The sequence below is a fragment of the Alternaria hordeiaustralica genome, assembly GCF_023758085.1.
Source record: "Alternaria hordeiaustralica strain BMP 2776 chromosome Unknown scaffold_1, whole genome shotgun sequence".
NCBI lineage: Eukaryota > Fungi > Ascomycota > Dothideomycetes > Pleosporales > Pleosporaceae > Alternaria > Alternaria hordeiaustralica.
The window spans coordinates 2,024,466-2,042,529 of NW_026056773.1; the positions used below are offsets into that span (position 1 = coordinate 2,024,466).

At 50.2% G+C, this 18,064-nt stretch overlaps 2 protein-coding genes across 2 annotated transcripts; both read left to right on the forward strand.

Annotated features, from left to right (window-relative positions):
- Positions 1-1,310: 1,310 nt before the first annotated feature.
- NPS2_1 (putative NRPS-like protein biosynthetic cluster) lies at positions 1,311-1,994 on the forward strand (the record flags this gene model as incomplete). Its single annotated transcript, XM_049383253.1, has 1 exon — positions 1,311-1,994. One exon carries the CDS (start codon positions 1,311-1,313, stop codon positions 1,992-1,994), a length of 684 nt encoding a protein of 227 aa, XP_049248771.1.
- Positions 1,995-2,101: 107 nt separating this feature from the next.
- Positions 2,102-17,541, forward strand: NPS2_2 (NRPS; the record flags this gene model as incomplete). The annotated part of the gene is made up of 2 exons (XM_049383254.1): positions 2,102-17,353; positions 17,407-17,541. 2 exons carry the CDS (start codon positions 2,102-2,104, stop codon positions 17,539-17,541), a joined length of 15,387 nt encoding a protein of 5,128 aa, XP_049248772.1.
- Between the last annotated feature and the right edge of the window lie 523 nt (positions 17,542-18,064).

An 18,064-nucleotide genomic window follows, 5' to 3' on the forward strand; every position in this document is an offset into this window, starting at 1 on the left:
GCGTTTTTATACTTACAATTCTTAGCTTTATCTTACTACTATAAAAGGTATACTTAATATTTATACCTTTTTTAACCTCTGCGCTAACTACTATATTATTAGCTATAGTAAGCTTTCTTAAAACATATTTAATACGCTCTACTAATATATTATAGTGTATAACTTCTAAAAGAATAAAGATAATAATAAGAATTTTTATCTTTTTTATACTTACTTTAACTAGGCTATAGGCCTCTAAAGTATCTCTACTAATACTTATACTAATATACTACTCTAGCGTAATACGTTTATATTGTGTTTAGTATATAATTTAATTAGTAATAATAGAACTGCAATACTCTAATATATTTTCTTTACTTACTCTTTTCTATTTCTGCTATAATAACTTGTAAATATGTTATATAGTATTTATGCTAGTAAGCGCTAGCCTAAAAGAAGTCTTAGCAATAGTTAGGCTAGTTTTTTTAATAGTTGGATGAGCTGCGCTCTCTGTGGGGCAATGGCAAAGAGGCTATGGAACAACGACGCCCAACCAGCCACCGCGACGGCCTTGTCGTTATCGGAGACGCGCCTACGCTCTTTACGTCCACCACTTTACGCTACTACTCTGGACTAGCATGATTGAGGTGGAGCTTCGGTTTTCAGTCTCGATTTAGTCTTGTCTCGAACAGTTTTTGCTCCCGTTTTCGCCCACTTGCAAAGCCGCCGCCAAACGCGTCTGATTTACTGTATCAGATCTTACGCGCCGCTTGTCGAATGACACGTCCACTTGTCACTCAACCAGGATGTATGACGCTGCATCTACGGACAACGCGCTCAACATCACGGAGTCGCGACACCAGAAATCATCGGATCAGTGCACGCCCCAGCTTGGATTTTCTCGACTTTTGATTCTAGCACTATTCGACCATTTGGAATTCGGCGACCGCGATACGTTCTTGGAGGTCGCTTCTTGAAGGTTGCTTGCTGCCTGCTTGCTTACACCGGAGCACTGCACACTCCGTCGTCAAGTGTCGAACGCGCTACCCAAGTACAGAGTGCTGGAACCCGTTCTCACGTGCGCCACCCCTGTGTGTACTGGTCTCAAGGTACTTGAAGACCTTCGACCAATCATCGTGCCTCAGTTTCTCATCATCGAAACCTGCGATCAAGCATCGCATTCTGCAGATTCCCGTCCAGCAATATCGAGTGCATTTTTTGCAATTCTTTCTTCGGGAAATTCATGGACGTATCGCTAGGGACGACATAGACTCGAATGTTCTACCAGTAACCGTTGCCATCGGTCGACATATCTAACAATTTAACGCAAGATGATTCAAGAAAGCGGCGGGAACCAACGACTGTCGGTACTTAATCAGCGGCCCTCGATCTTGAGCGGGCCAGACCTTCTCCACGAGCTTGTACGTCCACTTGATCACGATGCAACTGCTATCGATTTCCTGGAATATGGATCGAAAAGGCGGAAGTTCTCCTACAAGGACTTGCATAGTCTAAGCGATGCCCTGGCTGGCAGTATCACAGAAAGACTGGCAAAGCTCGAAAGTGCCTCGCCTGTCATTCCGGTCTTCCTACCACAGTCCCCAGAACTGTATATCGTTCTTTTGGCCATCTTGAAGGCGGGAAAGGCATTCTGTTCTCTTAATCTCGATACACCTACACAGCGGCTGAAGTTTATCCTCGATGATATTTCCGCCGACCTGCTCATCACATCTTCGACTCTAGATGAGCGGATACGAGCAGCGATCAATATCGATGTAATCTCGGTTGACAAAGAACTCTGCGACCGCGAGGACCAGCCTATAATCGATTTGCGGCGACCAAACACCAAGGATCTGGCCTATGTACTATACACCTCCGGCTCTACCGGGAAGCCAAAAGCTGTCAGCGTAACTCATCATGCAGTTACCCAGAGTCTATTGGCTCACCACCGCCACATTCCCGACTTCGCCCGTTTTCTTCAATTCGCAGCCCCTGTAAGTGCACATGCAGAATAAGCGCTCTTTCTCTACTAATGTAGTGTAAGACGTTTGATGTGTCTATTTTTGAGATATTCTTTCCCTGGTTCCGAGGGCGAACCTTGGTGAGCAGCACACGTGCCCACATGCTCGATGACCTTCCAGGAGCCATCAACAATCTAGAGGTCGATGCAGCCGAACTTACGCCAACAGTCGTGAGCAACCTTCTTCAAGGCAGGTCCAGCGTGCCCGGACTCAAACTGTTACTTACCATCGGTGAGATGCTCACCCAACACGTCATTGATGAGTATGGTGGCGACGAAACGAAGGAAAGTATGCTATGGGCCATGTACGGGCCGACTGAAGCCTCGATCCACTGCACGCTGCAGCCACAGTTCTCGACACATTCGTCAACTAGCATCATAGGTCGTCCCTTGGATACTGTTTCGGCTTTCATAATCGCGCCCATGAATGAACGACCATCGGCCGACATCGAGATACTGAGTTCCGGAGAAGTTGGTGAACTAGCCATTGGAGGACCCCAGGTTGCCGAAGAATATTTAAATCGCCCAGATCTCACTTCTGCATCGTTCATCGAACATCCGGAACATGGTCGCTTATATCGTACCGGCGATCGCGCAAGAATCAACCGCCACGGCGTCTTGGAATGCTTGGGTCGTGTCGTTGCTGGTCAAGTAAAGCTTCGAGGGCAACGGGTTGAGCTCGGCGAAATTGAACAAGCTATCATGAGGATACAGAGCTGTCGGACAGCAACCGTATTCATTGTCAAAGAGTCTTTGGTTGCCTTTTGCGCTGCCGACTCGAGCGAAGTCACCCGCGCAGATGTCCTCGCTACCTGTAACCAATGGCTTCCGGCATTTATGATTCCATCACACGTATACTTCATCGATACAATGCCGCAGTTACCGTCGGGAAAGATTGACAAAGACTCTCTAGCAAAAACACATCTTCACAAGACTAACTCTACTGGACTGTCCACGTCTACCACCATATCCCCAGGCGATCATGTGAGCCAATCAGTCCTGGAAACCGTTGGTCGTCACATCTCTCAAGACCTTGGATCAGATACCAACCTTAGCTCTGCTGGCCTGGATTCCCTTCGAGCTATTCGCATAGCGTCTGCGCTACGTCGACAAGGATTCATCCTAGGAGCCATGGAAGTACTATCTGCGAGAACATTGAGCGATCTCGTTGCGATATGTACAGGTTCTACACAAAGCGCTAATCGGCATAATCCGACGTATCACTCTGCGAAGATGACCGGCATCGTAGAGATCCCTCAGCTCAAGCGATGGAAGAATGATATTGCATCCGTGATACCCTGTACTCCATTGCAGGAAGCCATGCTTGCGGAGACGATATCCAGGCCTACTGCCTACTGCAACTGGATCGAAGTTGAGCTATCAGTTGCGCGGACGTATGAAGATATCCGAAACGCCCTCGACTACTTGGCCAGTAAGAGCGAGATCCTGCGTACCGGCTTCGTTGCGGCATCACAGCACGCAGGAACGTTCTCGCAGATTATTTGGAGAGCATTACTGCCATCACAGATTCAGGAAGTTGATGTCTTTTCGAGGTCTTACTCAATGAGCTCCGATGAAGACTTTCTTCGTCCCTTCCACGTACAAGTTATGTCGATATCTAGACGAACTCGTCTCTTGTTCCGCATACATCATGCACTGTACGATGGCTGGTCATTCGATCTATTGCTCCACGATCTCGACACACGGTTGCGTGGAGAGGAGACAGTATCGCGGCCACAATTTCGTGATGTAGTCCAGTACTTCACTGAACTTAGGCCGGAGGATCAAGAAGTATCCAAGAGCTACTGGAGTAGTCTCCTCAATGGCTACCTTCCGGTGGCCCTCCCTAATTACCATGGAAAGCTCGTTCGCGACCCGGCGACACATCACTTTTCGGGCCGTTCTGCTATCAACAGATCCAGACTATTCCAGCGAGCTCAGGAGATGGCTGTCAACCCCCAGGTTTATTTCCAGGCGGCTACTTCGTACATACTCAGCCTTTATAGCGGCACAAACGATATAGTTCTTGGAAACGTTACCTCAGGGCGGACCATTCCCATCGCTGGTGTTGAGGATGTTATCGGCCCATGCATCGCAACCGTCCCTTTCCGCATAAATCTCAGTAAAACGCTCGACATTCATGATCTATTGCGTACGACCCAAGCATTGAATAGAGAATGTCTGAGCCACAGCACCCTTCCTTTCCGGGACATAGTGAAGGCGGGAAATATCCCACCTGGGACACGACTCTTCGACGTTCTGTTTGTATGGCAACAGTCAATCATCTCCGACTCAAGCTCGTCGCTCGCTTCAAGAGTCATCGATAGCGCGGACGATCTGGAATTTAGGCTTACGCTGGAATTCGAGCCGCGCGAAGACAACATATTTTTCCACGCTACCTACGACGCCTCAACTATACCGGAGCATCAGATCAAGTATCTCTCTCGTCAGATCGACGAGACAGTGAATCTGCTCTTATCGAATGCCAACCATGGCATCGATGCCATGAAACGATGCTTCACCACGCCTTCCTTGTCAATTGCCAACCCCACGCCTCGACAGCAAACGATAGAGCATGGTCCTGCCCATGCGGTAGAACAATGGGCCCTGAAGGATCCGCGAAGGTCAGCTCTCAAATTTGCTCGCGTCAGACGTGGTGTCGTGGAAGTAGAAGCGGTGGCGACCTATGGTCTGCTCAACACACGCGCTAACCAATTTGCCCGTGTCCTCGCCGATCACGGCGTAGGCGACGATCAATTGGTTTGCATAATGATGGAAAAGTCCATTGATCTTTACATCTGTATCCTTGCTGTGCTCAAGCTTGGTTGCGGATATCTACCGATAGTCCCTGATACGCCGATCGACAGAGTCAGAAGCATCCTGGACGACGCGCAAGTAACGGTATGCGTTTCCGACACAACAACTGCAACAGGCATTCGAAATCACCTTCTCGTCGATATAATCGAGTTCAACACCCCTCATCTTGCGAAACAATTTGATCAGAACCTGGACGTGCCATATAGCGGACAGCATCTCGCCTATGCTGTATTCACTTCCGGCAGCACTGGAGCGCCCAAGGGAGTTCTCGTTACCCAGGATAATCTCATGAGTAACTTGCAGTACCTTTCAACTATATACCCCGTTCATGCAGGCTCATGTTTGCTTCAGTCTTGCTCGCAAGCATTTGATGTCAGTGTTTTCGAGATTTTCTTCTCATGGCATGTTGGTATATGCCTATGCACGGCAACGAAAGACGACTTGTTTCACGACTTTGAGGCCGCTATCAACTGTCTGGGTGTCACACATCTAAGTTTGACGCCAACAGTTGCAGCATTGGTAGATCCAGTGAATGTTCCGAAAGTCGAATTCCTGGTGACTGCTGGAGAAGCTTTGACAGAACATGTTCGAAGAAGGTGGGCAGGCAAAGGCTTGTACCAAGGCTACGGTCCTTCTGAGACCACAAACATATGCACTGTACGGGCGGCGGTAACTCCGGATGATCTCATCAACAACATCGGTATGCCTTTCGATAACACTTCAGCCCTCGTGCTCGATCCCGAGAGCGAGGCAATTCTCCCCCTCGGTGCCGTAGGTGAGCTTTGTTTCGGAGGTTACCAGGTTTTCCGTGGCTATCTGAACCGACCAGAGCTGAATGCCGCCAAGATCATCAACCACTCCACCTATGGCAGGATATACCGGTCAGGCGATACAGGTATACTACTCCCGGATGGTTCCATACTTTCCAAAGGCCGTATGGATGATCAAGTCAAAATCCGTGGTCAGCGTGTCGAACTCGGTGAGATAACGTCAGTGATGCTCGATCATCAGGCAGTGCAAGACTGCGTCACCCTTCTCCTACCGCGTTCCGACGATACTCAAACACTGGTAGTGTTCTGGGTACCCAACGGAGCTGCATCTGACTCCTTCCAATGTTTAACGCCTATGGAGTTTGAATCGGTGATATCGGATCTGTCTGATCTGCTATCGCGTCGCCTGCCTTCGTACATGGTTCCCTCGCATCTCGTTCCCGTTTCGCGCCTTCCCATGACAATGCAAGCCAAGATCGACAAGGCTCTCCTTCAACGCACATTCTGGGACTTAGCGGAAGAAGAGCAGGTCGCCTTGCAATGGACGCAGGATGATGCAAAGGCGGAGGTCTTCTCGCCATGGGAGAAAGCCGTGGCCGAGGTTCTTTCATCCACACTGAACACCTCACCGGAAGGAATACAGCGGACGTCGTCATTCTTCAGCCTGGGTCTAGATTCGGTTTCAGCTATACGCTTCTGCAACGGACTTCGAAAACAAGACTTGGGTGACTTCTCCATCTCTACAGTGTTGAAGAACGCTTCAATCGCTCGTCTCGCATCTGTCTGTCCACTGCATTCGCGCCCTTCGACTCGAGAAACGACCAGGCCTAATACCGTCAGCCTAGACAAGTTCTTGAGCTCAGAAGAAGTGTCTCGTGTTCTTGCGCGTTACAATCAAAGCGAATCACAGGTGGCTAAGATCCTACCGTGCACACCACTTCAAGAGGCTATGCTTTCAAGCGGCCAGCCGTCCTCACATTCGGCGTACTGCAACGTAATGCTTTTCGACGTCAAAGGAGACGTCTCCCGGTTGCAGGAGTCCTGGGAGAGTATGTTACGGCGACATGAGATCCTTCGCACATGTTTCGTTGCTACTGAAAACCCGTCATTCGCCTTCACGCAAGTTGTGCTACGCGATACCGACTTGAAATGGCATCACTACAGCACCCTGGATGGCCTACCGCCGCGTATAAACAGTGTTATTTCTGAACAAGTAGCAGCCGAAAGCCCTCCGATTCACCTCGCGTTGATACAAGACGAACGATCAACAAAGCTACTTTTTGGCTGCCATCATGCGCTCTACGACGGCATTGCTATCTCTACGCTCATTCAGGAAGTACAAGACACATATCACGGCATCAAAATTCCGCCACCGGTGTCTTACGATGTGTATCTGCAGTACATGCTACAGCAAGACTATGCAGAGGGCGACAACTATTGGGCCACTCTATTGAGCGGCTTTGAGCCTACAATCTTTCCCAGTCTTACCGGCAAAGATTTAAGAGCCCAAGGAAACCCTGCATCTTCATCGAAATGTCTACAACTACCACTCTCCACCATACGCACAGCATGTCAAGACATGTCGCTGTCATTACTATCGGTAGTGCACGCGGCTTGGGCCAAGCTTCTGCACTTCTATACGGGTGAAAACGACATTTGCTTCGGAAACGTCGTTAATGGACGCAATATCTCCGGAGACGACCTTGATCGCATCGTTGCTCCTTGCTTCAACACCCTACCCGTCCGCATCATTCTCGATCCTCAGCAAAATAATGCCGCTTTGATGCGCCTAGCCCATTCTATTAGCATCGAGTCGCTAGCTCATCAGTTGACACCGCTCCGTCGCATACAAGGCACTGCACTCCGGGAAGGCGGCCGTCTTTTTGACAGTTTGGTGATACTCCAGCAGCCGAAAACAACTTTGGACTCTACTATCTGGACACTGGAACAAGATCTGGGTGACATGGATCTACCCATCGTATGCGAGCTTATTCAAGATCCGGTCCGGAATACTCTAGAGTTATCGCTGCACTACCAGACATCACTGTTGTCTGAGAGGGAAGCTCGGCTGGTCATGGAAACATTTGACACCTGCATCTCATCGTTGCTTGCATTCCCGGGAATGAGTTCTTCCGACATAAGCACACTGCCAGCTCACCTTCGAGCAGAGTCCAACATGGGTTATGAGCAATGCCAAACCGACGCGGTCTTGCTACATTCAGGTTTCGAGCGCATAGCGGCAATGCACCCTGACCGTATCGCCTTGGAATATTTGCTTCCAGATGGTGGCAAGACAGTTTGGTCTTTCGCGACTTTAAATGAAAAAGCCAACTCTGTTGCACACGCGCTCATTAGGCAAGGGGTTGGTCCAGATGACATCGTCCCCATTCATATGCTGAAGGGCCCTTGTTTCTATGCAATCATTCTAGGAGTTATGAAAGCTGGGGCTGCTTTTGCACCAGTATATCCAGGACTGCCCGAAGCACGCAGACGGATTATGTTCCAAGAGTTGAAGCCAAAGCTTGTGCTTTGCTCGGATGCCTCGACACTGCCCGATCATTTAATCGAAGCGAGGATTGTCAATGCTGAAGCAATACCATCTGTGCCGCATCATAATCCTGTCATTGACGGCCTCTCGGACACAAATTTAGCGTATTGTTTGTTCACCTCTGGCTCTACAGGCGTACCGAAAGCGGTCAGCATGGAACATCGCGCTCCTGTCCAAACCATCGCAAGCTCAGATTCCCGTATTCCCTGGAACCCTTCTTCACGACTGCTACAATATGCGGCTGTAACTTTCGATATGTGCTACTACGACTGTTTCTTGGCTTGGACCCATGGGTTCACGCTCTGTGCCACTGACCAGAATGACTTGTTGAACGACCTACCGAAAGTCATCAACTCTTTGCAGGTCACCTTGCTCGACCTGACGCCTTCAGTAGCGGTTTCTCTCAAAAGATCTGATATACCGAGCGTCAAGTGGTTGTACTGCATCGGAGAAGCCATGGCACACGCTATCGTCAAGGAGTGGGGCGATTCATGCGTCAACTCGTACGGGCCTACTGAAGCTGCATTCTGTACGACAATAAGCCCTGTTTCAGAAAAGGCTCGTGTTTCAATTATCGGCAAACCCTTCCCAAGCACATCCTTCGCAATCTTCTCGGCAAGAGGTAAATCGATCTTGCCTGTGCTGAGCACCGGCGAACTATACATTGGAGGCGCACAACTCGCACGAGGCTACCTCGGCAATCCCGATCTGACAAGCGAACGATTTGTCATTTGGGGTGGGCAACGCTTTTATAAGAGTGGAGACCTGGCGAGGATGCTCAGTGACGGCAGTTTCGAATTCGTAGGACGCACGGACGATCAGGTCAAGATACGCGGGCTTAGGATAGAACTCGGCGAGATCAACCATGTCCTCCAGAATGCTCATCCAGATGTCGCGTTTGTCACTACACAGATCTTGAAAAAGCAGGAGACAGACAGGGACCAACTCGTGGCATTCTTGATTACGCATGGCAAGATCGAAGAGAGCGAGCTCAAAACGATTGCAAGCAGCCGGCTACCGTCGTACATGGTACCCCAGTTCTTTGTCTTCGTCGACGAGATTCCGAGATCAATGGCTGGGAAAATTGACAAGAGAGCGTTGACAAGCATATTCCGAGAACACATCGGCACCGAGTTGCTAACTAATGGGTTTCAGCATGGCTCAGGTCATCAATGGACACAAGTTGAAACCGAGGTGAGGGACGTTTTTGCGCGACTGTCTGATGCTTCGCAAAAAGAGATCACACCAGCAACCTCCATTTACCAGCTCGGTCTTGACAGCATCAGCGCAGTTCAAATCGCTGCAGCACTTCGGAAGCAGGGTTACTCCGTGAGGGCTGCCGATGTCCTGAATCACACCACATGCGCCGATCTTGCCGAGTTCATTGGCCAGGCGAAGGCATCGGATGCGTTTGCACTTCCGCATTTCAACTTTAGTGCTTTTGAAGGCAAGCACAAGGTGGGGATACTAAGCGACCATAGCATCTATGATGGGGATGTCGTAGCCGTTCGTCCTTGCACTCCACTCCAGAAGGGCATGATATCGCAATTCCTCGCGACAGAAGGAGCTGTGTATATGAATCACATCCGTATGCAGCTGGAAGTGGATACAGACCTCGAAAGGCTCAAGAAAGCGTGGGACATGACGAGAGAACGCCATAGTACATTGCGCAGCGGATTCGCTCAGATCAAAGATCCGCTTCACGCCTTCGCGATGATTGAGTATACTCCAACTTCGACAAATCTGCCATGGTCTACCACCTTAAGCACTACATCTGACCCGATCGATGAATGGCTCAAAGGATTACAACGTGCATTCTTGCAAGATTTACATTTACCTCCTTGGTCATTACGCATCGTCCAAGAAGAGGGTCACTTCGCTCTTGATCTGGCCATATTTCATGCTCTCTTCGATGCCCAAAGTCTTCAGTCCATCTTAAATGATGTTACTGCTGCATATGAGGGCCGCGGTTTATCGCCGCCTACATCTATCGACACAACCATTAGTAGCATTATACAGCTCAGCGCTACAAGCACCGAAGACGGAGAAGCAGTATGGAATGAGATTGGGAAGGCTGCAAGTCCATGTCGCTTTCCCAATCTCACACCTTTAAGATATGATCCAAGCTCCCCATCCGTTTGCACTCGTCAATCCACGAAACTGCTTCATGTTCTCGAGGATGGCTGTCGAAATGCCAACATCACTATGCAAGCTGCAGGTATCGCGAGTTGGCTTTCATTGTTGAGTTCTTACACTGGAGAAAGCTCGGTAACATGCGGCGTCGTCTTATCCGGCCGAACCTTTGACGGAGCTGAGGATGTCGTCTTTCCATGTATCAACACAGTACCCGTGGCATGCACTGTTTCAAAAGACATGGCAGCGACTCTTACTAACATCATGGCGTTGAACACCCAAATCCAGCAATATCAATTCACGCCACTCAACAAGATCCAGAGACTTATGGGCTTTCCCAACGAAGCATTATTCGACACAATTTTCGCTTACCAGAAGCTGCCTAGTCGTACAGAACCTAGCCGTTTGTGGAGAGTTGTTGAAGAGAATGCGGCTATTGAGTACCCGATCTCGATCGAACTGGAACCAATGGAAGGGTACTTGGAGTACCGCCTTACTTTCTTGCCTCATATCGTACCAAAGGAGCAGGCCGCTCTGATCCTCGAGCAGCTAGATCACCTGATGGAAAGCTATACGTCAAGCACCAGTGCGATTGAGGCGCACTTCTCCGAACAACTATACTCTATCACACCTGCTAAAGAACCCGAACTGCCATCAGATGTTAGGTTACTCCACGAGCTGGTCGAGAGCACTGCGACGAAGTACCCGAGGCGCGTCGCGTTTGAGTTCGTTTGCGGGAACGATCAGGGCTCACGTACTATTGAGCAATGGACGTATGCTGAGCTAGATGCTGAGGGGAACAGAATTGCTCACCTTATCACTGCGCATGGTGTGCAGCCTGGGAGTCTGGTTGGTGTGTGTTTCGACAAATGTCCTGAAGCATCTTTCGCCATGCTGGGAATATTGAAGGCTGGCTGCGCTTATGTCGCTATCGACCCTGGTGCGCCTGCTGCACGCCAGGCTTTCATCGTTGAAGACTCGCGCGCTCAAGCTGTTTTATCTCTATCTTCTCAAGCTGATCAGTTTGAGGGCAGCGTTAGTGTGCCAATACTGAAGCTTGATGAGATCGACTGGCGTTCACTACCAGGATCTTCGCTTTTGCGCAACGACCGGATCAGTTCCCAGGATCGTAGCTACTGCTTGTACACTTCTGGTACTACAGGTACACCAAAAGGCTGCGAGCTGACTCATGAGAACGCTGTGCAGGCGCTTCTTGCTTTCCAGCGCTTGTTTACCGGACATTGGGATACAGAGTCGCGATGGCTTCAGTTCGCGTCATTCCACTTCGATGTTTCAGTTCTTGAGCAGTACTGGAGTTGGTCGGTCGGCATATGCGTCGTTTCAGCACCTCGGGATCTCATCTTTGAAGATCTAGCAAAGACCATCTCTGATCTCAATATCACGCATATCGATCTGACGCCCAGTCTCGCCCAAATTCTCCATCCGGATGACGTACCCAGTCTTTGTAAGGGCGTCTTCATCACCGGTGGCGAAAGCCTGAAACAAGAAATTCTCGACGCGTGGGGTCCAAAAGGCGTAATCTACAACGGTTATGGGCCAACCGAGGCAACGATAGGATGCACCATGTTCCCGCGCGTTCCAGCCAATGGAAGACCCTCCAATATCGGCCCTCAGTTTGACAATGTGGGGTCTTTGGTTCTTCATCCTGGGGATGAAGTGCCTGTCCTACGAGGCGGCGTAGGCGAACTCTGTGTTTCAGGAAAACTTGTTGGCAGAGGCTACCTCAATCGCCCAGAGCTAACTGCAGAGCGCTTCCCTCACCTCGAACGTTTAGGTGCGCGTGTGTATCGGACCGGTGATCTCGTTAGAATCCTACACGATGACACATTCCAATTCCTTGGGCGAGCAGATGATCAGGTCAAATTGCGTGGCCAACGCCTCGAGGTAGCCGAGATCAACTCCGTCATCAAGCAGTCCAGCTCAGCGATCTCTGATGTTGCAACGCTAGTACTGAAGCACCCAAAGCAGCAAAAAGAGCAACTGGTTGCCTTCCTTGTGTGTGGCAAACTCTCCAGGGCACAACCTCAGGTACAGCTAAGCGACGTCGAGGCGATGGGGATCGCGAAGGAAGCCTGTCATGAGAAACTACCTCCATACATGATTCCCACGCACTTCGTTCCTCTCTCTACGATGCCATTGAACATCAATAACAAGGCGGATGCCAAAAAGCTCAAGCAGCTTTACGACGCACTTTCTTCTGGCGATCTGCAGGCAATATCAGCCACTTCAAACGAAAAAGACGAAGTTTGGTCGGAGCATGAGAAGAAACTTTGTCAAGTACTTTCTCAAGCTCTGGGTGTTAGCGAACAATCTATCAGTAAGGATGCTAGCTGCTTCGAGATGGGCATGGACTCGATCTCCGTCATCAGTATATCGCACACACTCAAGCAGTCAGGCTTCGCAAGTGCTACTGCATCTGTAGTAATGCGATGCCCGACTATTCGACGTCTCGCCAAAGCCTTGGAAGCTGGCGGCCCCACAGATGAGGCTCATGGATCTATCCTCGCAGCACAACAAGCTATTCACGCAGTGCAGCACCGCTACAAACGGTCTGTCGCACAATCACTCTCTATCGAATCCAGCGTTATCGATGTCGTCGCGCCATGTACTCCTTTGCAACAAGGCATGATTGCGAGATCTCTGGAGAGCGAGAACGGACTCTATTTCAACACTTTCCGTTTCAAGCTACATGACAGCATCGATGAACGAAGACTGGACGCCGCATGGACAAAGGTGTACGCTTCAATTTCCATACTTCGTACGATCTTTGTCAACACAGAGGAAGGTCACGTGCAGGCAGTTCTCCGTGCTCCTGCCTACACTGGAATGATACACACTCCAGCCAAAGAACACCACCTTGCCAAAAGCTTGGAATTGTTGAGACAACGCTGGCTAGGGCTCAATCAACCCGACTTTACCCGCCCTTTCGAGATACATCTCATCACCACACCAACGCAGAAGCTGCTGTCTGTTCATATCTTCCATGGACTCTACGATGGCAACAGCATCGAGCTCATCTTCCGGGCCGTCTGGGACGTCTACAACAATAGGGATCTACAATTGCACGCACCTGCCTTCCATACTGCACTTGCTCACGGTCCGCTCAGCATCTCTCACGGGGCGAAGGAGTTTTGGCAGAACCATCTAGATAAGCAAACCCTTCATTTACCCACCATTTCCGGCGAGGCTAGTCAAGAAGCTGTAGTTATTACACGTACACTGCCTGGGTTGACCGGCTTTGACTCTGTGCGACGCCAACTTAATGTTACATCACAAGCTATTGCCCAGGCTTGCTGGCTCAGCGTACTTTGCGAGCACGTCCAAGGAGGCGTAACGGCTGGAATGGTCGTCTCTGGACGCAGTATCGATCTTGAAGGTGCAGATCGCATCATAGGGCCAATGTTCAACACCATCCCCTATCAGCATTGCGCTCAGCGTGGCGAATCTTGGTCATCGGCAATCAAACGAGTGCACGATTTTAACGTCGGAGCTCATCCTCATCAGCACACTCCACTGAGACAAATCATGAAGTGGTGCAAAAGAACTCCGAGCCAGCCTCTCTTCGACAATCTCTTCGCGTACCAAATCGCACAGGGAGGTGACGGATGGGCAAAAAACGATGCTTGGGAGATCCTAGACACTGAAACTGTTGCTGACTACCCACTGGCTCTCGAGGTTGAGCAACGGAGGGGTGATGTGTTCAAGTTGACATTGGTTAGTCAAGATCATGTCGCACATGAGTGTTTGGCGAATGAGCTTCTTGATCGGTTCGAAGAAGCATTGCGACAGGTCTTAGTAGATCCGTCTACTATTCCTGCGGTAACCTTTGAAGATGGAGCGATGCAGAACGGTATACTATCCGCAAATGGAAAGATCAGCAACGGCGACAAGACGAGCGATTTTGAATGGACGAGCGATGCCATCAAGATCAAAGAGGAGACTGCTCAACTATCGGGTCTTGAATATTCGAGCATCAACGAAAACACCTCCATCTTTGAACTTGGACTCGACAGTATTGACGCCATCAAGTTATCATCCAAGCTCAAGAAGCGCGGAGTGAACATTCCCGTAAGCGGCATCATGCGCGGGCTGACCATTGCGAAAATGGTACAACTCATCTCGCCCACGGAAACGTCAACTGAAGCGACTCTTCAGCCAAACCTTGACGCCTACAAAAGATCAATGAAGAGGCATCTCGAACAGCATGCGTTCAACAACACCGATGTTGAGAAAGTTTTACCCTTGACACCCTTGCAAGAAGCTATGGTGGCTGAGATGATTGCGTCAGACTACACAAGATACTACAACCATGATGTACTCGAATTGGATCCCAATACAGACGTCAAAAAGCTCCAAGAGGCCTGGACAACAGTCGTCGCTGCGTCACCAATCCTACGGACTGGCTTCGTAGAGGTAGATGACCCGGAACTCGACGATTCTTTCGTACAGGTCGTCCACAAACAACATCATGACTTCTGGACGCATGTCGAATCAGAGGGCAGGCCCGAATTTGCCTCAATCTTCCGTAAACTTCGACATGATTCCCTACAGAATTCGCTTTCGACACCCCGCTTCCACCTTGGCTTCGTGGAGACATCTGGCCAGCGTTACCTTATTATCTCCATTGCTCATGCTCTATACGATGGATGGTCTCTTGGATTACTGCATTCCGATGTGCAACGAGCTTATAACAATCAATTCACCTCTCGACCAAGCTACGAGGCTTCTCTGATCAACATCGTCACAACGTCCGTATCTGCTTCCGCAGGCTTTTGGCAAGATTATCTCTCGGGAGCCATTACAAGCTCTTTTCCCCGACGAACAAACATCTCTAGCGAAACTGGCAGTCATGTTCATCGCCACGAACGAAACAGCGCAATGGTACTAGATGAGCTCCAGACGTTCGCAAGAAGGCGTAATGTGTCATTACAGACTATCGGCCAAACCGTCTTTGCTCTCGTTACTTCTATCTACACCAACAGTCTGGATGTCACCTTCGGCTCTGTACTATCCGGAAGAGACGACGAGGAGCGATCTCAACTAATGTTTCCCACTATGAACACGATCGCGATACGGTCAGTCCTGCACGGATCTGGAGGAGACATGTTGCATTACATGCAAGACAACTTCACAAACATCAAGCAGTGGCAACACTACCCACTTCGGAAAGCTCTCTCGGCAGCCGGTGTTGATGGAAGACTGTTCGAAAGTCTATTCATCTACCAGAAGGGCTTCGCGTCAGAAGAAGAGGAGGGACAGAGGCTGTACACCAGCATCGAGGGTCATAGTGACGTTGAGTATCCGGTGTGTGTAGAAATGGAGGTAATGGACAAGAGCTTGGTTTGGCGTTGCGCGGTGAAAGAGGAAGTATTTGACGAAGAGGCTTCAAAACAGCTCCTCGATCGAATGGACGACGTGCTTAGACACTTGATGGAACAGCCAGAGACATCTGTAATTGAGGTCACTACGAACGGCACATCAGTATGTTGTATGCCGGCTTTCAAGCAGAGACAAAGTCGTGCGACAAGCAGCCATGAGGCAGTTGACGACGAAGACGCTAGGGATCCACCAAGCACCGAAACAGCTCGCAAGATACGCGAGACTCTGGCCTTTGTGTCAAAGACACCCGAAGATGAGATGACGAGCGGCATGACAATATTTCACATGGGGCTGGACTCTATCAGCGCGATCAAGGTCTCTTCTCTTCTGCGCAAACAGGGCATTATCCTCGGCGTTGGTGAGATGCTCCGAGCTGGTACGATTGAACAGATGGCAAGTCTTGTGGATTCGCGCACCACACAGCAGCTGGAAACCAGTGCCAACCCTCATGAAGTGGTTCGGGAGGCTCTCAAAGATCTCGATAGATCACACATCCTAGACCGGGCTCATGTTGACGATGCAAGGGTCGCCGAAATTCTACCAGTCACCGCCGGGCAGCTATACATGCTGTCGACGTGGCTGAATACCAAAGGCAGCAACTTCTACGCCGAGTTCACATACGCTATCCATGGAGGTATTGGTCTCAACGACCTCAACAACTCGTGGCAAGCCCTAGTTGCGACAAGTCCGATTCTGCGGTCCTCCTTCGTCACGACTGGCGATCATCAGATACCCTACGTAGCAGTCGTGTTGAAAGATCTGGAGAGCTCTATCACAGACATTACTGGCTGCACACATGACGAAATCCGCCAGCGCGTCCAGGCTACAACGACCATGCAGCCTTGGGCCCACCTCTTCGCTTCACAAACTTCCAGCGGCTGGGCGTTGAAGCTGAAGATCCACCATGTATTGTACGATGGTGTCAGCTTACCTCTCTTGATGCAGAAACTGCAAACCATCTGCAACGGCGCTGAAGTCGCTCCGCCAGACAAGGCACTTACCCAGATGGTCGCTAACGGATACGGGACGTCGGAATTAGAGAAGAAGAAGAGCTTCTGGACTCGATATCTCATGGACTTTGCCCAGAAGCTCTTGATGCAGCCTGCTGAGAGCCCCAAAACGAGGACACAGCTCTTCAAGCCAGCCTTGTTCACAACGCCCAACCTGGAGGCAGCTGCGCGCCAACGTGGTGTTTCAACGCAGTCCATCTTCCTCGCTGCGTACGCAAAGGTTCATGCTGCGAACACATCGGGCACTGCAGATGAGGACGTGATCATTGGTGTCTACCTGGCCAATCGCTCGCTGCCTATCAATGGCATTGCCTCGGCTGCTGTACCAACAGTCAATCTACTACCACTACGTGTCAGTAAGCCGCTCAAACGCCAGATGGCAGAGATGGCTGAGGATATCCAACGCGACCTGCAAGAAATCAGTGAGCCCATGAACGCTTCTGCTAGCCTCTTCGAGATCAGCGAATGGACGGGTGTCAAGGTTGATACTTTCGTAAATTTCTTATCTCTGCCGGATACCCCACAGGCGGAGGGAGAGACCAAGAGCAAGGACTCTATCATCATCGAACCGACTCAACAATGGCAGCAGCCGGTCAGTAGGGTGGCCGAAGTGGAGGAGCACAGCTTGGAACCACCTGCTGAACTGGTGGACGAGCGTGTCAATGGCGCATATTTGGTGAGTTTACCTTTACGCGATGTTGGGACGAGCAGGAACTAACAGATATGTAGCATGCTGTCGATATCGAGGCGACCATCCGCAATGGCGCCTTGGATGTAGGCGTCTTCGCACCAACGGCGATGTTGAGCCCTCACGCTGGCGAAGAGCTGATGAACGAGCTGAGGAGACAGCTCGAAGAGTTTTGAATATCTTTTGTTTTCTTCTTAGTTGTATCAGGTGTTCAACAGCACTAGGCGCCTGGTCGGTCTCTTTCTCCACTTTCGACGGCGTTCGGTTTGTTCCCTGTATGGTTTTGGACCTTGATTCTTTGCCCCGGTGTATATAGACTTTTCGCAATGAACTTCATGCAGCCAATGTACTTGCCTCCCTATTCACATCAAGCCGATGTACTTCGTATGCATGTGATCCGTGTCCCTGTAGGCTAGCTTTAGCTGGTAGTATCGTGTGGTTAGCCAATTCGCGTGTGACGGCTGCGCAGGTTTGTTTTCGAAGCGGCGAGAAGGAGGAGGAAGCTGCGGAAGCTATAAGTCAGAGGTATAGCGGTTGGTGGCGCGGGAAGTGGAGGGGACGAGGCCGAGGAGGAAGCGGGTAGTTGGCGCTGCCACGGAGGGAGGGGTTGAGATGGCAGCGTGCCGTCTTTGAGGTTTGATTCTGGGGTCGCGTGTTAGTTGCAGCGATTTCGAGCTTTTCGACGCGACCTTCATGCGG